Below are 21,605 nucleotides of genomic sequence, written 5' to 3'. Positions count from 1 at the left end.
TCAAGAAAATTGAGTTTCCTTTGGCATTCTCCAGAGAAGTTTGTGCACAGACACAGAGGGCTGGGAGTGCTGCTCTGTGAGCTTTGACTGGTCCTCCTTGTGTCCGCAGGCTGCTCAAGCAGCTGATATTCAGTGAAGAGAGAGAAAGTGACTGCTGAGAAGGAGCTGGAACCAGAGAGGTGCTGGGGATTACTTTTATGAGACAGAATGGGACAGGCTTTTGGACCATGTCAGCTATCCCAAATCCCTGTGAACAGGGTTATAAAACTTGATAAGGCTGCTGCAGATATTTCATGTCCTATTAAAGATTAAAGATGTAAAACCACTGACAGAGATGAACTGCTTACAGATGCTAACTCACTGCTGGTGAAGGAGGCTGACAGCAAGGGGAAGGTCAAACAAAGGATTTTAGTGGGTGATGATCAGAAACACACCCAAGTGGAGAGAAATGGCTGAATGGATAGTAAAAATTATAAAACGTCACCAAACCAATAGCTTCAGCCATTCCTAATAAATGGATGAATAGTGTACTTTGCCAGTCAGTTCCACATGCAGATGAGACATGGCCTGTGACATCCATTAGCCAGGGTTTTATCCCAGCACAGACCATTCCCAGTCATTAAATTTAGAGCTACAAAGTTGATCAAGAGACTGGAGCATCTCTTATGAGGAAAGACTGAGGGAGCTGGGCCTGTTCATCCTCAAGAAGGGGCGACAAAGAGGGGAGCTCATCCATGTCTATAAGTGTTTAAAGGAGGGCTGCCAAGAAGATGGACCAGGTTCGGCTTGGTGGTGCCCAACAGTAGGACAAGAGGCAATGGACAGAAACTGATGTACAGGAAGTTCCACCTGAATATGAAGAACTTCTTTATATGTGAGTGACATATATAAAGCTAAATATATTTGTGAATCACAGCTAAATAAACAGGCTCATGTGAAGAGAAAACCCACTGGGTTTGTGTTTTCCAGTTGAAAAAGTATCTGCATTTGTTTATATTTAAATTGTACTCACTGTTCTGAGCTCTGCTTTGGCCTGAGGTGCTCAAGCAACTTTGAACCAACTGGTTCCACTGGCAGTAGCCATGGGAATGCTGGGAATACACAGGAGTGGTGCCTCTGCCTGTGTGGTTGTGCAGGCACTAAGAGCAAACATGAGAGCGGATCATGCACACCCCACCTCAGCTCTCACACCTATCTCGAACCCAGCTGCCAAGGAGGTCTCCTGGCTAAGGGATGACCCTGGCTGAAGGTAAACTCTTCCTTAGGTGGGAGCTGCCTTGGGGGCTCTTAGCTGAGAAAGGCCCTGGCTGAGGGGGGCTCCTGACTGAGGAGAGATCCTGACAGAGATGCTTGCTGACAGGAAACCCTGCCTGGGATGGGCACTGACTGAGGAGCTCCTGGCTGAGGAGAGATACTACACAACGCAAGCCCTCGCTGAGAGGGGACCCTGCTGCAACGGGCGCTAGCTGGAGAACTCCTGGCTGAGGGGATATCACGGCCTAGGCGGAGATTGCCTGAGGGGCTCTTTCCGGAGCAGGGGGCCACATCCGGAACGTGCCGCAGCTCCTAGAGGGTCCCGCCGGGGCCGAGTCTGAGCCCCCTACATGCCCCGCCCCGGGCAGGCCGGGCCCGGCCCAGTACCGCACGGTCTGTGACAGGCAGCCCGGCGCCAGGAGCGCGTGCCGGGCGCGGCAGGCCGGGAAGGGCGCGGCCAGTGAGGCCGGCAGGGCGCGGTGGAGACGGGAAGGGCGGAGACTGGAGGGGTGGGGCCGGCGAGGCGGAGCTGGGGCGGCGCGGCGGGGCGCAGTCGGGCGGCAGCCGCGGCCGGGGCCGGAGCGGCGGCAGCGCGGGGTGGGTTGCGTCGCCCCGTGTTGCGGCATGTCCAAGACCCTGCGGAAGAAGCGGCACTGGCTGAGCAAGGTGCAGGAGTGCGTGGTGTCCTGGGGCGGCCCAGCGGGCCCCGACCCCGATCTGCTGCGCGGCGGCGCCGAGCGCGGCGAGTTCCCGTACCTGGCGGGCCGGCTGCCCGCGGGCGGCGAGGGCGCGCCGGGCCCCGCGGTGCTCTCGGGCAAGGCGCCGGCGCCGGGGGACGTGCTGCTGGAGGTGAACGGTACTCCGGTGAGCGGCCTCACGCACCGCGACACGCTGGCCGTGGTGCGGCACTTCAGGGAGCCCGTGCGCCTCAAGACCGTGCGCCCAGGTGAGCGCCCTCCGCCGCCGAGCTGGACCGAGGCCCTCCCGCCGCCGCCCAGCCGGCCGCGCGTAGGCCTGGCCGCGCCGGCGCCCTGCGGGGTGGCGGGAGGGCCGCGGCGGGAAGCGGCGCCCGGAGGCAACCGGGCGGAACCCGGGGCGCGGGTGCCCCGCTGGGAAAGTTTCCGCGGGTTCGGGAAGGCGGCACTGCCGAGGGGGGTGATGTAAGGCGAGAAGCGGTCCCGGAGTCCCGGGGCGGCCCCAGGACGGTGCCCGCTTCCCCGTCCCGTCCCGGTGGCTTCTCCCGAGGGTCTTCTCCCCGCCCGGAATGCCCGGCTTGGCGCCGCCGCGCTGCGGTGTTTGTGCGGGTGTGACCCTCTCGGGCCTCCGGGTGACTCAATGGCCCCCGGAGGGTCCGGTGCCTGCGTCCTCCTCTCGGAGGTGCAGGAAGTGCTTTCCGTGGTGTTTATATAATCCGCTGCTTGCAGAGGTCGAGGGTGGCTGGGGAATGGCCGGCATGGAGCACCGGACTGCCATCGCTTCATCCTGTTGGTTTCCCATTTGGCAGAGATAAAAGCCCTGAGAACAAATTCCGGCTGTTATTTTTTCCACAGATTTGTATTATGTTTGAGTGCACTTCAATTAACTAATGCTTGTGGTAAAATCATAAATTTATCAACGTGCCTGTTAAATGTCAAATTAATGCTGAATAGTGGCACCTGCAGCTGCATGAGTTAATTCATGGGCTCCAGAGGTACCTACTGCTTTCTTGGTCAGGCAACCTAGATGTGAGCCTGCTGCCTTATATGAAGGTGTCTTGGGAAAGAATATTTTTCTTTGAATCCCAGTGGATATTCAGTATTTGTATTATAGACCCCCTATGATTGGGGTCTGTAATATTTCTCATAGAGCTTCTTTGCTGAACACTTGTCTTGTTCTTCTTTGGTAATTGCTGGGTGCTATTTGACTTCATGTAGTACATATTTTAAGTCAGGTTTTCCCTGTTTGACCACTAATGGAAAGTTGTCTTCCATGTAGAGACTGTGCTCTTGGTCCTGATTCATATGACTTGCTAAATTAAAACAACAATCAAAAAAATGGAACAGACACACATCTTAAAAACACCTACAGAAGCCTGGTAGGTTTTGAAAAAGGTCTTAATTTACAAAATTGGAAATCCTTTCTGAAGGGAGAAAATGGAAAAGAACAAACAGCTGCAAGTTAGATGTGAACTAAGAGGATTTTAAAAAGAGGGACAAATTGTTCAAGATAGAAAATAATCTCTTCTTAAAAGAGAAAGCTTGTGGAAGATGAAACTATAGATCAAAGGGATTTCTTTTATTTCCTATGGAGGGAAATAGGAGTTTTCTGGCATTGGGAATTTCTATAGCAGCGATGTCAAACTGTCACAACTGCCAGAAAAAGATTTAGAAGAAATTGCTGAAATTAACAGTAGAAAATGGTGAGAGCCAGATGATGTTCATGAGGACTTCCAGGTATCAAGTATTAATAGTATATAAATAGTAGTGTGTTACCTGTTCCTTAAATTCTGGGTGGTGCGGAAGGAATAGGAGTGGGGAATATAGAGTACTTATGAGAAAAGGATCCAGATCAACAGAAGCTGGTTGGTGATTCCAGCAAGTTGATTAAAATTTGAGTTTTAGAAGAGAGGGAGAATACTGGGGATGTGAACCAATACCACTTAATGAGGAGAGTGGGCTGCTTTCACTGGCTGGTTTAATCAAATCTGAGTATTTTGGTGAGGTGGATTTTCAAGTAGGCTTTCAGTAAGGTACCACTGACTTGGATGAAGATCTTGCTGAGTGAGCATGGTGTGGCCGTGTAGCTGCCAAAATACAAGAGCAGAATTCTCCTGTGGCTTAGTAACTGGTTAAAACAGAGGAATGGTTTTTTCAACAGAAGAAAACTGCTGCTGGAGTCTTGTAAGGACCTGTGCTGTTTAGCATAGTCATCTAGAGCTTGTAAACCCAATGCTGGTGAGTTGCACAAAGAGAAGTAGCATTTTTGTGCTGATTTTATGTAACTTTTGGAACAGATAAAACTGAATCTTCAGATCCAGCAATTTTTCCTATACTGGAACATATGTACCACATCAGATGATATTTGTAGTCCTTTTCTCTGTTAGATTTAGTGTCCTTGAATACGGTATTTTAAAACATACTGGTTTTTGGTTGTTTTTTGCAAGGCTGCCACAGCTGTTCAGTGGCGGTTTTCCAGTCAGGGTATATGTAATTAGGAAAGTTGTTGACAAGGCATTCTCTACGAAGACCAATGACTTTGAATTTGGCTTCCCTTTTGATCCAGAGCCATCCAAACCTGTCAAGTTTTGGAAGGCATCTGGGAAGGCGCGTAGCACCATGTGGGTGGTTGAGGTGAAGGGAGTGAGGGCCAGGAGCTGGTGGTCCCTGGTAGGCACATAATATCTGAATTCTCAAGGACATGTAACTGCGTTACTGCATTTCAAGGTACCTTTGTGTGCCCCATGGCTCTTCAGGTTTGGGTGCTATTGGGACAGAAGTCTGAGGGGATCCCGTGTCAGGGGTTGACAGTGAGGGATTTGTCTCTTTGAATCTGAATTGTAAGGTGTTTTTAAGGTCTTGATGCTCACAGTCTGCCTGTGCAATTTAAAGCGTGAGTTTGGTGCTCCATCTTCCTGGTGAAGTCTGTGCAGGTGACCTGGTGACCTTGGGCAGCAGGATCTGGACTGCTTTAGTTCAAGTCATGATATAGTCACTCCCTCATTAAAGGCGGTAACAGCTTTAGTTGACGGCAGTAAAATCTGTGATACTTCTTGCAAACTCATAGAAAATTTTAAATGGAAATTTCAAAATGCTGTTTAGGCTTGTTTGATAAGACACTTGAAGGATATGAATGTTAATTTGAATGCCATCTGTTAACTGCACATCACAAATGATGGACCATTTTGTTGGTTAAGAAATCTGTCCTTCCTGTTTTTGTTCTGTCTTTATTACAGAATTACACAATCAACTAGGTTGGAAAAGACCATTGAGATCATCAGGTCCAACCTATGACCTAACAGCATCTTGTCAACCAATGCCATGGCACTAAGTGCCACTTCAGTCTTTTCTTAAACACCACCTTCACCACCTCCTTGGGCAGCCAATCCAATGCTCAATCACCTGTTCTGTGAAGAAGTTCTTCTTAATGTCCAACTTGATTGCTGAGGAGGGAGAACAAGGCCAGTGTGCCAGGGCTGAGTATCATGTCCCATGTGAGGATGGTCTCAGGTGTGTGCAGACTAGCCAGAAAACCCACAGGTCCATTATGGATAGGGATTGACACAGCATAGTCTGTGGAAGACCAGTGTTGAGTACTCTGCCAGTGGCGCTTGGGACTGATGCTGGGATCTAAGCTGTCTAAATAAAACTTAAATTCTAGAGGAACTTTGAGATGATAACCATGCCTCTGTTTATGTGTAGTTTATCATTATCATCTTGATTAGATGAGCAAAGCAGCCATACAGAGAGCTAGGGCAGCTTGTGCAGTGGGGTATCAGTATGGATGTGCACGCAAGCTGCCAGGGGCCAGCCTCATCCTAATGAGTCCATTTGTATTTTAGCCGTGCTTGGGTAGTGCTGGTTTTCAGCTAATTGCCTGCTTACATGCATTCAAACAATGGCTGATGTGTGCTTAAGGACCTTCCCTGTCTGGCATTACTTGGATTAGGGTATTAGCCTTGTAACTGGCCAGTGCTGCTGCAGGGTCTTGTATTTCCATTAGTGAAATAGAACGTTGTAGTCATATCCATGGTATTTGAGTGCTAAGTTCATCCTCTATAGGTACCTACTTTCTTTCCAGTACCTGAAAGGAACCTACAAGAAAGATGGATATTTTTGGAAGCACAAGTTCTGATAAGACAAAAGGGAATGGATTCAAATTGGAAGAGAGTAGGTTTGGATTAGATATCAGGAAAAAATTCTTTATTGTGAAGCTGATGAGGCATTGAAACAAGTTGTCCAGGCTGTCCCATCCCTGGAAGTGTTCAAGGTCAGGTTGGACAGAGATTGGAGAAATGTGGTTGCGGCGTAAAACTTTGATGGTCTTAAAGGTCCCTTCCAACCCAAAGCAGTCTGTGATTCTGTGATTGCATAAAATTTATGGTTGCATGCATATTTAAGGACCCTGAGCAACCTGATCTAGGCGTGGTATCGCTGCCTGTGGTGGGAGGATTGAAGCTGGATGGTCTTTAAGGTCCCTTAAAACCTAAAACCATTTTAGGATTGTGATTCTGTGATGATTCAGAATTAGGCAGAAGGATGTTTGTATGTGCAGATGGGATTGCTAAAATACTCATCAGGACAACCCTGGCTGCCTACTTTCTTCACAGCAGCATGGTAACTAAAATACACCAAAACTAGACTGGAGACTTAAAGTAAGAAAAACTACTGGTATCTACAGGTTCCTCTTTCTGCAGGCTGAGTTGCCAGATACTATGTAGGAAGGAATGTGTTCTCCTTCCAGATAAAGGAGCTTTGATGAATACAGCTACTCTGTGTCAATTACTATCCTTTCATGGCCACTATGAGGAGGATGTGGGAGGAAATGGGCAGTCTTAGGGCTCTTCCGCTTGAGAAATGTTTCCAGAGCACATAGTTTGGTTCCTTGGTTTTGGAGCGAATGCACCTTGGCTCCATTGTGTCAAAACTGATCTTTAATCAAAAATGCAGCAAGATGTAAAAGGATGAAAAGTCTTCTTCGGGTTAACTTTTTTTTCAGTGCTCCTGAAGCTGTTAAACCATGATTTCCTATAGTTTTGTTTCCTATAGTTTTCTCTTCAGTTGTGGTTGGAGCTCTTCCTCCAGCTGGTGCATTTATTTTGTGTCTCCAGTTAGGATTGCCTGGCCTCTGGTGAGTGTCAGTTTGTGCTTTGATTTTTTTTTTTTTCCAGTGGAACATGTGGAGGACATCCCAGCTCATACTGACAGAACTGATGTGATCTTTTTCCAGTCCTTCATGCAGTTTTCCATAGGTTCAGTACACCCCAGTCCAAAGCAGATGTGTTGCTACTCTATGTGCACTCAACCATTGTCTGCAGTTTTGTGATGTGACACCTCTAAGTGCTTCAGATCTATTGCTTTATTTGAATTACAGAACATTAGTGCAGAGGATGAGAGGATTGACAGGTGGATGTACTCATACCAAACTGATTTTTTTCAGTCTGTGGCCTTACCTTCCCAAAGAGCTTTTCTGATCAAAATGTAATGGAAGCTTACAGGAAGACTACTTATCGCTGGATCTGTTTTTTCACGTGACTGTGATGAATCCCTAATGCCTCTGTTACCAGCAGGAGTTAATGGGAATGCTATGACTTGGTTTGTGCATGGTGGGGGGGGTTCTTTCTCTGTTGCAGAATGAATGAAAATGGTGACAAATCCAGTGACTCGGAGCAGGATTCAGCACTTGAGACACAATATTTGAAGCCAGGCATCTGAGGTTCATTTACATTTCCTCTTGTGCTTGAGGTAGGCACAAAGCCTCCATGTTGGGGTAAACATTTGCTTGTGTAGCAATTAAGGCAGAGAGGAAGGCGAGCCACACTCCCTGGCAATTTTCACAAAATTGGATGAATTCTAAAGGTGCTATGTTGAAACAGAGACCAGAGTACATACACTAGGATAACTTTGTCTCTCAGAGGACAGGCATTACCCTGATTCTGTGTTTCTGTGGAAGCTGGCAGTGGTGGAGCTCTATGATGGAAGAGAGGAATGTGTTACTCAGGAAGCCCAAGGAGCTGTGCATCCAGCTTAGGTCCCATAGCCCTTGGTGAGTGTTGGGTAGAGGCTACAGAGTGCTGCTGTGGGAAACTGCCCTCCCTGCTTGAGAGTTAGTGGGGAATTGACCTGTTCTGGACTGCAGAGGAAAGCTTGAGTGATTTAGTCATGCTACAAAAAGCCCAGAGCGTACAGGTTCGCTGTAATGAATGGAGATATCCCAGTTTCATCAGATGATACTGTCTTGAAAAAGAAAACGGAAGGGGAAATGCTTTCTGCTGGAGGATGTTGTCTCTCTAAAACTGTCCTATATCAGTTTGGGAGTTGCCTTGCACAAAAAGCTTGCACCTTAAATGTATGAATGCAGAGGACTATTAAGCACTATTACCACTGGGTATTAGGATGTTCACTTTATAATCATGCTTCTAATATTCCTCTTTATATAAATGTACTCTTGACCAAGACCTTAGTGCCTTTCCCTTTCACATACTTCCTTGTTTAAACTTTACTCCACTGAGTCCTGTGGTAATGATCGCACCAGTGATGCCCTCTAATGATTCTGCTCTTTCTTGGTGTGGTGATTTCAGATGATAAGGAGGCCTCATGTGGCTTTTGCAACTAATTTGTACTTTGTTGTTCCTATCGGGAAAACGGTTTTCTTCTCTATTTCCATCCTTGATGTCTCTCAGGAGAGACCCTGTAGGATAGTGCATTTATCTGGAACTGGTGGTGGGGCAGGTGGTGCTGTCTGTGTTCTCTAAACCCACCTCTTTGGATCCCCTGTTTTAGGGGAATCAGATTTTCACCAGGACTGTACAATTGAGTACTTGTATTCCAGATATTCCTGGAAAGAATTTTTCTTGTGCGGGTAGACAGTTTCAATTGAAATTCTTTCATATATGTTTATGTTGGGTTTTTACTGAGCCCCCACCAACCTTAGATGTCCATACCAGCAGAGATCTTGCTTAAAATCACTAAAGAGGAATTTTGCTCCTACTCTGCAATGGCAGGAGAATTTCTTTTATCTGTGAATGAAGTCAATAATGAACTAAAGATGAACCTTTATTAGGAGTCATGATTTCAACAGCAGATTTAATCTCAATGACTTTTGTCTAGGTATGACTCTTCAGTTCTTGTCTGGATTTAATGAAATGCTAGTCAGTTGTAGAAAATGGCCATTTTTATCTCAGAAGATACAATATCCTTAATTTTTTAAAGGAAGTTTCATTTTGCTTTGATAAAGCAAAGACACTTTGAAACTAAACAGTCTTTTTGGAAACTTCCTAAAGTAAGCAAGTGATGCTCATATAACTTGTTATGCATTGTGCTCTTTTATTATTGAAGCATCTGCTTCAAGTTATTTTTCAGCTGCAAAACATAAAAGAATCTTAAAATGTGACAAGGATTGTACATTCAAATTTACAGGTGAAAAAATTATTCTAGTTTTCTTTGTTGCTCTGCTTGAAGATCTTTAAATTCATTCTTCTGGTTCTTGTTTTTAATTCACAATGCATCCTTTTAAGAAATATCTTGTGTTCATGGGCTGTTAGTTAAATTGCTTCTTGTTTCCTGAATGGGAACAATTTTCTTCTTCGAAGCAACCGTATTCTTGAGAATACTAGATTTGAATTCAGAAAAATAGGAGCTCTTTATATTTGTGAATAAATTACTTATGTAGTTCTGCTGAACAGAAGGTGAGAGGAAAAATGCAATAGGAAGATTCCAGACTTGTGTTGATCTGCTACGTCATCACAAAAATCAGAATTACTAGTAATTTGTCATCTCTGTTGTTAATTGGTGTTTGAATTTGTGTTAAATTGGTCTTTTTTTGGGCCCTCTGTGGGTCATGATGGAAATGGGATCTTCTCCTAAGTGCTATTTCAGCAGAAGCTGGATAACGTGGCTTCCAATCTGATCAGCATTAAAAGCAGGAGCAAGTACCTTAGGTGGTAAGGGTGGTAGCTTAGGAAGGGTGTTTGTCAAGGAGACACTAAAGGTGTTAATGGTGACAAGGGGGTTGTAAAACCTTTGTAAAGCTGTCCCCAGTTGTTTAAGGTGCAGATGCAAGTAGTTACACACAGCAGTGTTCTGCCATTAGCCCAGGTGCAGCTTTCAATATGAAACACAAGCCTTTTGTTCAGACTTATATCACTGTGCTTATGCAACCTGTTAAAGTAATGATTTTGTGTGGAAATGTGATTTTGTTTGCAAAGCACAGCCAGGTTGTTAGTTGTAACTCTGACAGGAAGCTTTTAAAGTGTGTTCTCATGGCTACATTTAAAAAAGCTTGCTTAAAGCTACTTTTCAATATGTATGAGTCTCAAGCCTGTAATTTTTATGAATTGGTGATTGTTCTCAGTTGAATGCAACTTCTTCAAATTGGAAATCTCTAGTGTGTTTGCTATCCATCCTGTATCGCTCTTCACTTGCTGAATAGTGTAGTTCGTATAACTTGATCCATTGTAAATTATTTTCCTGAGATACAGTTAAAAAGTGAAATAATTTAAGTTCTGAATTGTCATGTCCCTTCAGTTACTTGTAAAAGCAAAAAGTAAAGCTTGAATTGTAGTTCTGTCAGATCATGGTGCACTTGAATGGTGGTTCTTACTGCATTCTACTTCAGTGCTGTTTCATTATTACCTTTGGTAATAAATACAATCAGCCTGGCAGCTGGTGGCTGATGAATATGGACTGAGGGTGCTATATGAATATCAGCAGTATTCTGGGTTTTGGAATCTGGAAATGCATTTTCCATCAAAATGGTAATAAAGTATTCTTTAGAAAAGGTGGTAGAGGCAATTAACAAGGTTAATGTGGTCATGTGATTGTCTGTTAGTATTTCTCTTCTTCATTCGAGTGCATTTGGAGCTAGTGAAGATGAAATCCAGACCAGTTTGCCCTGATGAGAGCCTAACAAAATCTGACTACAACCACAGTTGTAGTAGTACAAAACTGCGTTGGTTTGGTAAGGGTGGGACTATTCAGGACACTGTCTCTGGCACTGGTGGGAGAAGCTGGAACCATCACTGCCCTCTCAGCAGTCCTCCAGCCAAGGTAGGAGCGGGGCACAGTGGCATAAACACCAGTGTTGTGTTTAGGTGGAAGAAACATATTAAAAATATCTCTTTCATGTTGCTGAAAGAAGAGATGAAAGAAAAAATTCTCTCTGAGGCATCTTCCTAATTACTGTTGGATACAGTGATGTAGTTTATTAAATTAAGTTAATAATGGAAGTACTGTTAGGCTAGAAAGTGTTTTTTTCCCTGGAGCAGTAACTTTCAACTTCTTTATCTGAATTTTCCAGTGTCACCAGGTTTTGTGTGGCAAACTTAAGCCTGCTTGAAATCTGTCTGCTCCTCCTAAATAATTCAGTTAACACTGTGAGAATCACTTGGGGCATCTCGGTCTTCAATGGCTTCAAGCTGGAACCCACTGCTGCAGGGTGTCTGACAGTGCTGCGGCTTCTGGCAAATGACCAAAAATATTCCCAGAAAGAAATTTAAAATATGGGGTTTAAGGTATTTGAGTAGGTGTTAGATTATTTGTAAATATGTCTGTCTTAGCTCATGAAATCAGGCAACTGGGTGAATCCAAATAATTAAATGAGTTTTAATTCTTGGTATTCTGAGAAAAAATTACCTGATTTGGTTTTATCTATAAAGAACAGAGTCTTGTAAGTCATTGAGAATGAAATTCCTGTGGTGGTTAAGACTGTTAGTAAAAGTTATAACGAATTAGACAAAGCAACAGATAGGTAACTTTGTGCTTTTCTTTGTGTGGTGTTTTTCACAGAGTTAGCTTGAAGATAAGAAAAGGAAGTATGTATTAGAGCGTGGTCTAGTGGAAGGTGTCCCTGCCCATGGCAGGGGGTGGAGCTAGATGAGCTTTAAGGTCCCTTCTGACCCAAACATTCCAGAATTCTCTTACGTGATCTTTAGATGACTGGGTGGTTTGCTGTCCAGTTTATTAATCTCTGTAAAAGTATTGTGTTCCTTCATTAGTTGCTATAGTTTAGTCAAACTTTAGGAAAAAGTATGCATGGTGTTTTGGGTGTGCGCTGTGCGTTCTGGACGCACAACATGTATCAGAGGAGGGATATTCAGCTTAAAACTTAGTGAGTCTGGGCAGGAAAATCACTCTCTTAAATCACTCTCTTAAAAACTAATTGAAACACAAAGCAGAAGTGCCTGTTTTCATATAAGATTTCCTTTTCCCTACAGGAGTCTTTGGAAGATCACAGCAAAAGTGTAACTGAAGCAGAAGTGAGGGCCATGTGCTGTGTCTGGCACATTTCTGGTGTTTGTGCAGCTGGTTTTGCCCACTAGCTTTGTCCTGCAGCTGAGTATAGAGGTGCATGTATGTAACTTACTTCATTTGCTGACATTATTAATAAACAAAGCATAAACCCATTGATAAATAATTTGAATTTTGTGTAAGTTGATATGCTGACTAAGTACTTCCCTCCTCTAAGTTATTTCTATGAAAAACCTATGAAATGTTTCTGTGATTTTAATTCTATGCATTTAAAATTATTTTGACACAATTTTTTTCCCAAATAGACAACAATAACACCCAAACCACTTAAGCCGTCTCCCTCTTTGAGATTTCATTGCTCGGAGATGCAACTTTGCTTTGGTTGTACACCAGGTTTGCCATGACCTTGTTGCAGCAAAAAGCAGCAAAGTGTGCTGGTACTATTCATTAAATGCAAGAGGATTAACATCCAGTTTATTTCCTCTAAAACCACAGAACTATCAGGAAATAACTAAGCCTTAAAGTTTTAGGTTTGTAGAAATTATTTCCTCCTAATGCGTGTACTTGGCAGGGGGACAGTGGAGGAATTTCAGAATCCTGTTATGTAAAAGAGAGTCAGAGCCCTGGGAATTATGTTTAATGGCTTGTTTCATCCTTTATTGCTCTAAAGAATTCCTCAAAAATCAGCTGACCAAAAGTACCAGGGAAGTATTTTTACCTCTGTTGCTGCAACTATTATCTCTCAGTAATTTCACTAATCTTCTTTTCAGTGAGATTAGATTGGAAATGCTTTGGTGCAGGGAGGACTTGTTTGTGAAAATTGCTTGGTGCTGTGGGTGCCATCGAGGGAAAATACCAGTAAGTAAACAAATGTGGTGTTCCAGTGCTAAGGAATGTATTGAAAGATGTACTGCCTTGGCTTTCCTTCTAGTTGTCAGTGCTTCCTTGGAAGATGATGTTTGGAATGTGAACTTCAATAAATTGTATTTGTCATATTAAAAAAATACTCATGACATAACCACAGCAATTTTGTTGTCAAACTTTTCTTTCATAGCGAGTGTTGGTCCCTGTTAAAAAAAAAGACAATATTTAAAAAATTGTTCTAACCCAGACTATGCTATGATGATTCTATGACTTAAGATCTGACATATTCAGATGCCACTTATGCATGTACTTTTTGTTTCACATGGCAATAATATGCCATATATACAACTAATGTATTTTTAAAATGTATTCCCTGCTAGATAAGGTATGAACTGTGGATGGGTGTGTGCAGCTGGGGGTTAAACCATGCAGAACAGCTGAGGTAATAGCTTGAGCTGTGTCCTCTTACACATTTTGAAAAAGGCAAGTAGTTACGTCCTTGACACACCTGGGTACTATTATTAAACTCTATTTAGTGGTTTATTTACAGGCAGCAACAAAACAGTTTTACTCAATCCAGGGCCTGAAGTATTGGTCATGTTGTGGAATTACAGACTACACAACTTGCAGGCTTTCCTCTCTGCCCTAGTTACTTACTCTAAAAAAAAACTAATCCTTTGGATTTTATTTCCCTCTCTGTACAGCAGCAGTGAGTAATTACTTTTCTGTAGTGAAGGTAGAGATGCTGGAAAACTTTAATGCTCATTAGGAGAAGCTGCTAGCACCTAAAGGAATTAATTAGAGTGGGCCTCTTAATGTTCATCAGAACAGCAAATAAATGCAGTGAAGTGAGTGTTATTTACACTGTACTGTGTGGTATATTTTTCTGTTCTGCAAAATGTTTCAGAATATGTGGGTCCTCCACAGCCAAGGATGTCTTTTAGCCTCTTTAAAGTGTCCAGATTCAAAATGAAGTTTAGGTTTATAGCATAAATCTCTTAAATCTCCTGTCACTTTATCAATATGGAATTGAGGAACTTAGGAGAAAAGTTACATATGTTGGCTCAGCCATAAGGTACCACACTGGGAACGCTTCACTATGACTTAGTTTGGGTGGCTGAATGGCCTTACTAATTTGAATTTTTCATGTTATCTTTCTACCATAGTAAATAGCTCACAGGAGGTGCTTGAGAACATGGTGACAACTTGTTTTGTGCCCCAGGGCCCCTGCGTAGTGCCAACAAGAGTGAAGAAATAACATCACCTGTAAGCTGACATGCAGGTTTGGGTGTCTTGAGTTGGAAATAACCTTGAACTTTCCGCCCAGACAGCAGGTGAGATGCCCTGTGGCCATGGCTCTGGTTGGCTTTTGGTGTCTCCCTGTTGGTGGGTGCTGGTCAGATCTGGTGGGTTCAGAGTCTGCCCTGAGTTCATTTAAACTCAAGTTGTGGTTTGAACCTGAAGCTACAACTTTTTCTAAATCAGAGGTATTTTTATTGTTGAAACAGTGTTCTTAGCACATTTTTTTAAACTTATTTGCACAGCTCTTCATTTCCAGCTGTTAGCTGTCTGACACTGGAGCTGGTACTTGCCTCATAAAGAAGCATTGGAAGCATTTGTGTTACTCCAGCAATTCCTTATCTGAAATACTGAGAATTGGAACTCTATGGAGACTGGAAAACTCTGTTACTGTGCTGTGATTTGCATGGCTTTAATAGATTTTGACACAGTCAGATCTTACCACAAATTCCGTAACAAAATACAGGCAAGACAGGTGTGTCTGGTACGAAGCAGGAGGTTATTTACTTTCTCTGGCCTTTTCAGAGGGAGGGAACCTGAAATGAGGGAGCATGAAAACTATTGTGTAGGTGAGCCTCTATTTAAAATGTGGTGTTGGATACTGCTTAAAATGGAGTTATTTTTATCAGACATTGGCAGCCAGTCGGGGGCAGTGGAGGATGGGAACTTCGGGGTATTCATTAACCTTTTCATCAGTCTGTATTTGTACACAAGTGCGGGTAGTGTGTCCACAGGGAAGTTGGAAAGTATTCAGAACTACCAATTGTTCTCTCAGTGAAAAGCCTACTAAAAATAGGGTATTCTTCCATTCAGGCATCAAAACCCGATCTGTAATGTGAAGTGCCCTGCTGTAGGAATAGTAAAAAAGCTTTTACACGAGGAAGTTCTATCTGTGAGCTGTTTCTTACAGTGGGTGAAATGCAGCAAAAAGAAAAAGGACTGGAGTCACTTTATGCTTTATTGAATTACCTTTGGGTGGCAGGAAATTTGTTTGAAATCCTTATTTATTGCCTTTTGGCAAATAGATTTTTTTTTTTCTATTTGAACTATGTTCTTAAGAGGTCTGCTGCTCTTCCTGGTGTGGGGCAGCAAAGATGTTGGATATTAAGGAAACAGCAAAGACAGAAACAGTGTTTTCAAAAAAACATCCAGTTCTTTGACAGAACCTGGTGTTATCTAAAGATTTTGAAATTGGGACACCAGAATTGGGTGCTCACTTCAGACTGCAGCGATCTGAAAGATCTGAGTGCTGAAAAAATTCAGCATTCGTTTTTTCTTGGCAGTCTAAGTTTTAAATGCTGAATGCAAGGCTTTTCTCAAATTCTAAATGCAAAGTGCTAGGCTTTTCTTATTTAATGAATAAGCATAGATAAAAATAAAATCTGCTTTTTAAGGTAACAATGAGCATCTGGTTCAAACACAGAAAATTTGCCTGCAAACTTAGCTGGACCTCAGTGCTGTGGCAAATTATGTTAAGAAGCAGAGCATATTTGGAATTTTGCTGTGCAAAGACTATTCTTAACCTGCATGCAAAGACTATTCTTAACCTGCATGCTGGACTTGCACTGTTATTTTTTAGAGTAACAAATGATGCAGTTGGCCCTCTCCAGTCAGACGCTTCTGGTACCATAAATCTTCCAGGTGCCCTGTACTGGGTGGGTGAGGATGTGCTGCACACACAGCACAGCCTTGGCTGCACCTGATTGCTCTGACAGGGCCTCTGGGAAAGCCTCGTTAAGTCTCTTAATAAGAATTTAAACTGGCAGGTAAAGACAAGCTAATCTCTATTTCATCCCATGATTTATTTGAACAGCAAGATGTCTGTTTCCTTTTCTTTGCTGTTGCTGTAGATCTGCCAATGGGGACTGAACAATGAATTTGGGAATTTAAATGGATTTATTTAGTAACAATCAAGTGCTTGCTATGTAATTGCTGACTAATTCTGACTCAATATGAAGAGTAAAATTGGGAAGGGTCTTGACTACATTCCAGTTGCAGTTTTGTGAAATGATTAATGTGGTTAGGACAGGTGCCTGCTGTCAGATTTGTCCAATGTAATTCTTATGCTTGTAGGTGCAGCATGGGTTTTCATCACCTAGCTCAATGTTTTATTACATTGGTCAATTGATATATAACATATACTGGTATTCAGATAAAAATATAACCTTTTAAAACTCTACCTTCAGGTTCATGTGTGTCCTGGAAGTGAGGAGAAAAGGGAGTGTTTTAAAAAAAGCCATCTACTGAGGGTAACAAACTCTGTGCTCTAGTGATCATGGAGCATTTCAGATTGAATACTGCAGATCCTGTATGGTCAGACAAGGATGATAGTAAAGGAATGATGCAATAAATACAGGAACAAGCTCTGTGCTGTTAATTCCTGTTGGGTTGCACAGCCATAACTGTCGTCTGGTTAATTGTGAATTGCGAACAGAAATTGGAATTAGCTTTGCCTTCAAAGCTGTCTCTTTATTTGAAGTGCTTTCTTTCAAGGATTCCATTTTTGTGTCAGTCTTTAATTTAGTGAGCTCTCTAAGCAAATACAAATGACTCCAGCCTTTGGAAACAGCTCCATACAGATGCTGATTGGCGAGTTTCCCTAGTGGAATGCACTGCACTCTGAATGCATTGAAACTTCTGTTATTGTAACTGAGGACTCTTTCTGTCTCATGACCTAGACAGCATTATTATTTTGCTTACAACATTCACCTTGTGCCAAACATGGCTGCGCAAACATTAAGTTATAGAATTGCAGAATTGTTAAGGTTGGAAAAGACCTTTAAGGTCACCAAGTCCAGCCATCAACCAGCACCACAAAGCCATGTCCTCAATCAATATGTTTTTTAAAAACCTCCAGGGATGGCGACTCCAGCAGTTCCCTGGGCATTCTTAATTGAAATAACACAACTGGTGCAAGTTAATCACTGAATTTAATGGCATATCAGCCAGCCAGATTTAATGGCATATCAGTTGTTGCAGATGTCTGCCGGGGAGCAGTTGTTTGCTGCCCTGTTCTCTAGACTTTGATTCTTGTTCACTGCTGAAATGTGGGTTTTTTTGTCATTTATTGTACTTGGAGAATGGCTAGTAGGTATCTTTGAAGCTGGCCAAAGTGACTGTGCCCTGACTACAGCCATGGCCCTATAGGATTTTCTAAAATCAGATGGTTTAGGTTTTTGAAGTGTGTTTGTACATGGCTTGTGCTGGAAATCATAGCATGAAAATGAAGTTACTGTGGATTTGTTGCCCGTGTTCTTTTTCTCTGCTTTGAGTAGTTCTAGTTTATTGTATAGAGTGGTGGAAGAAGTTTGCTCTGAAGTTACAGATAATTGGAAATACAGCTGTGGTGTTCCCTGTGTGGAATGACCTCTCCATAGGTGAGGAAGTACTTACACATGCCAGCTAGAACTGAATCTGTTATACAACTGACCACTGAAGAGCAAGTCTTCTTTTAATGTTCAGTAAATTCCGATTATGAAAATCAAATTTATCCTTTTAATGAATAGGTTATTTGCCCATTTTTAATCTGTCAATCTCTTGAATGCAGGTGGTCCGAACACTTTATTGCAGAAGTATTTCTTGAAAAGAGATCATCGTATTGCTGTTATATTGGAGTGGTTGTGTGCATGGCCAGGAGTTGGACTTCACAATCTTGTTGGTCGCTTCCAGCTCAGGATATTCTATGATTCTGTGATTTGGTTATTAATATGAAGGTTTATGTTTTAATAGCTGTTGGTTACCAGCTTCTTTTTCCACATACTGACATCTTCCGTTGAGACGCTTCTGTTGCTAACTACGGATAGATAAGAAAAAGAAATGCTGAGAAACAGATGTTGCAAGACCAAGTACCCAGCTGTGTGCTAACAAAATGAATGTCATGGTGATTAGTTAACAATTCTTTGGCAGGCAGAGGCATACGTAAAACAGTAAACACAGCATGCGGAAATAATAATATTAATTTAGGGAAAAACAAAGAAGAAATTTCTGAACATTAAACATTGGCAGCATCAGTTCAACCACCTGTGTTCCTGAAGAGCTGACTGTATTTTGGTAAGTCACACCAAGGTCAGCCAAGCTGATTTTAGAACTGGTTTTAGTCATATTTTCCTGCAAACTGGTGATGGGGAAGTGCATGGGTTTTTCAGGTTAAATGCTGCATCAGTAATGAGAAGAAGTCTGTCGCCGTCAGCTGTCTGGGTTTGTTAGAAATTCCAATGACTGTGCCAAATAGTGAGGTTGAGCACCTCTGGCAGCTCTTTGAACGAGCCGTGGCTGTCAGTAGGATCCTGTACCACTCCTAGACATGCTTTGGAGCTCATCAGTCAGCACCTCTGGTGTATTTGTGCCAGATTGGCTGCTGTGACCTGTGTTCCTGCAGGAAAGGGCTGTGATAGGATGTGCCAGCACTGCCTGGGCAAGTCCAGCATGCTTGTACTTCACTAGAAAACAGCTGTATCTCAGCGGCTGAGCAATTCCTCTATTGCTGGCATCCAGCTCCTCACATGTGTACTCCTTGGAGAAAGCACTCTTTCATAGTTAATTGAAAATCCTGGGTTCCATAACTAAAAATAAGTCTTATTAAATGAATAGTGATGAAATAATAGGCTATCTTGTGCAAGCAGAAAGAGAAATTCCTTTACTTTTTAATATTATGTGATGATTAACTGAATATGTAGGGAAATGGTTCTTCTTTTACTTGATTACTTAAACAACTGCCTGTGATAAAGATTGTAAACAGAGGCTTCCCTGGAAAATTGGGTTATAATAGAGTTGGAGTTCATGCAGTGACACCAGAGGGATTCATGGATGTGATAGATCAGCATGGATCAGTGTCTCTGCACTTTGTGGGATGCTTGCTGCACACTGGTGTGCCCCTGGCCCTTGGGTGTTACAGCAGACTGAGTAAAGCATCCCTAGGTGTAGAATTGCCGTGTGAACTGTGTGAGTCAGGCACTGACATTAGTCATGGCTGGTACACATCTGGACTTCCAGTGATTTCACTGACTGCCTGTGTTGTGCAGTGAGCACTGTGGGGGATTGTTTTCCAATTAAACTGTGAGATGTCTCTAATCAATACTGCTGCGACACAGCACTTCTATGGGTTTGATCAGAGGAGTGCTGCCCTGGCATGTAGATCTTGGTGATTCCAGGTTCCTGAGAGTCCTGCAGAGTGTGGTGAGTCACAGCAGTGCAATCTGCAGCCTTAAGCATCAGCTGTCCCTTGGGAATGCTGCAGCCCTTCCTGCAGCAGTGCTGGGATTTCCCAGGCTCCTTGAAAAGCCGTTTTCAGGAAGCTCTAATTCCTTTATAAAGGTTGCATAATGACTCGTTTGTCGGAGCAGGAATTGCTCCTTTACCGTTGTGCTCAGGGGGGCTCTGTGGTGGTGGGACCTTGGGGAGGGGAGATCTCATGGGAAAGTGGCATTGAGAAGCCACTAAAATGCCCTTGGGTGACATTCCTGTATGGAAATGATCTGTTACAAGAGGTGTTACACTTGCAGGCAGTGCAAAGCAGCTATCTTCAGAATGAGGCTGGTATTTAAAAGCCCAGTTTGCTGTTGTGTAAGTTAGTTATAGGTCCAGCTATGACAGTCCACCCGCTGCTGCTCCCTGACACAGCTAGAGGACACCTCTGCTGGGAACATTTTCCATTTTCCATGGTGGATGGTCACCCCACAGGTTTGTCTGCTCAAAGGAGAACAGACATGCAGCATCTTTGTCAATAGTGTGTTTTCGTCAGACTCCTGCCCTGCCAAACTTCATACTGAAATAGGTTAGTGGGCCTAGACATTATGCAGAGTGTAATTGCATATCTTGATTCCTATGGAAAGTAGGCTAAAAATAAACCTGTCTGTGATTTGCGTAAATTCTATTCTAATCTGAATACTCAAAAAAGGTCTTGACATGTGGACATGTACCCTTCTGTTGGGAAAGCAGTGCCAAGTCCCAAGCAGATTAAATGGCTTGTGTAACAGAGCAGCTGCAAGGACATTTTTCTCTGGGGATGTTATTGAAGTGTGTCATTCTGTATAGATGCACGCTGCTTAAGCAATGCGATACGGTATGTTGGACATACATCACATCTGAAACATGCTGCACTCTCTAGACAGACAGAAGGATTGGCAGTTTCTGCCAAGCACTATGACACGTTAACCTGCACAGGTGTGCTGTGTACAGTCCCTTGTTGCACTGTGACATGGAATAATATTAAATGTCAGTAAGTTTGAATTTGCACATAAGCTGGAGATTTCCAAAGGGAAGCATTAATATTAGAACAGTCAGGGGACTCAAGTAACATTTTGTTCAGTTGGATATGTTAATTGTGCTTTCCAGACCAAATGGGTTTGTTTGCTGTCTCAGTAAAGCATTTTCTGTAGTGCGAATAAATTAAAACCTCACATTGTAAATTTAAGGGAATGAGTGGAAGATTATTTATAAATTGGGAAAAACAAGCCATAGTTAGCCCTAAGAAAATCATCTCCATTGTCCAGATTACTTGTCTTTGTTTTGGTGCTCCACTTTTCAATTAAGAGCAGACTAAATGATTTATGTATTACTGTAACCTGTGGCAGCTACAGAGGACTACTATTTCATGGCTGTAGCTTCACAGTGCAAGTGTTGCAGCAACAGATACTACTTACCCAGAATAGCCTCTGTAATGTATTGAGCTGCACAATGATTAAAACTGAGCAAGGCCTTGAGTGCATAGTTAAGGAGTTTTAATAAAGTGCTATTGTTAAAACAATTTTATATTTTAATTTTTTTACGTGTCTTTGTATTACAAGTTCTGATTGTTACTTTGACCTTTTAGAGTGTTGTAACATCCTTTTAACATGTTTGAACCCATTAGTGTGTTGCTGTACCAGCTCTATCACTTGCATGGTGGTCTGAGTAGATCATGATCAGGAAATGGCTTCAAGTTACACCGAGGCCAGGGTTTATACTAGGTGTTGGGACATTTTTTTCCATGGGAAGGGTTGTAAAGCTTTGGAACAGGCTGCCCAGGGAAGTGGTGGAGTCACTATCCCTGAAAGCATTCCAGGAAACATATGGATGTGGTACTTGAGGACATGGTTTAGTGGTGAACATAGTGGGTGCTGGTTGATGGTTGGACTTGATGACCTTAGAGTTCTTTTCCAACCTTAACAATTCCACGTTCTGTTCAGTGTGTTTGATTCATCTTCTGTTGTGGTGTCAAAAGCCTGTTTCCTTTTGTGCTTTACGTCCCTTTGTCACTTTGAGAGT

The 21,605-nt window shown here is 42.9% G+C and overlaps 1 protein-coding gene across 1 annotated transcript in view; it reads left to right on the top strand.

Annotated features, from left to right (window-relative positions):
* The first annotated feature begins 1,878 nt into the window (after positions 1-1,878).
* LOC132083207 (membrane-associated guanylate kinase, WW and PDZ domain-containing protein 3) overlaps positions 1,879-21,605 on the top strand; it is a 54,622-nt gene continuing 34,895 nt past the window's right edge. The window contains exon 1 of the mRNA XM_059487808.1: positions 1,879-2,200. Within this exon, the coding sequence (XP_059343791.1) occupies positions 1,879-2,200 (322 nt within the window). The remainder of the gene's footprint in view (positions 2,201-21,605) is intronic.

The sequence above is a fragment of the Ammospiza nelsoni genome, chromosome 23 (genome assembly GCF_027579445.1).
Source record: "Ammospiza nelsoni isolate bAmmNel1 chromosome 23, bAmmNel1.pri, whole genome shotgun sequence".
NCBI lineage: Eukaryota > Metazoa > Chordata > Aves > Passeriformes > Passerellidae > Ammospiza > Ammospiza nelsoni.
Note: the sequence above shows the minus strand (reverse complement) of the source record. Positions and strands in the feature narration are given on the sequence as shown.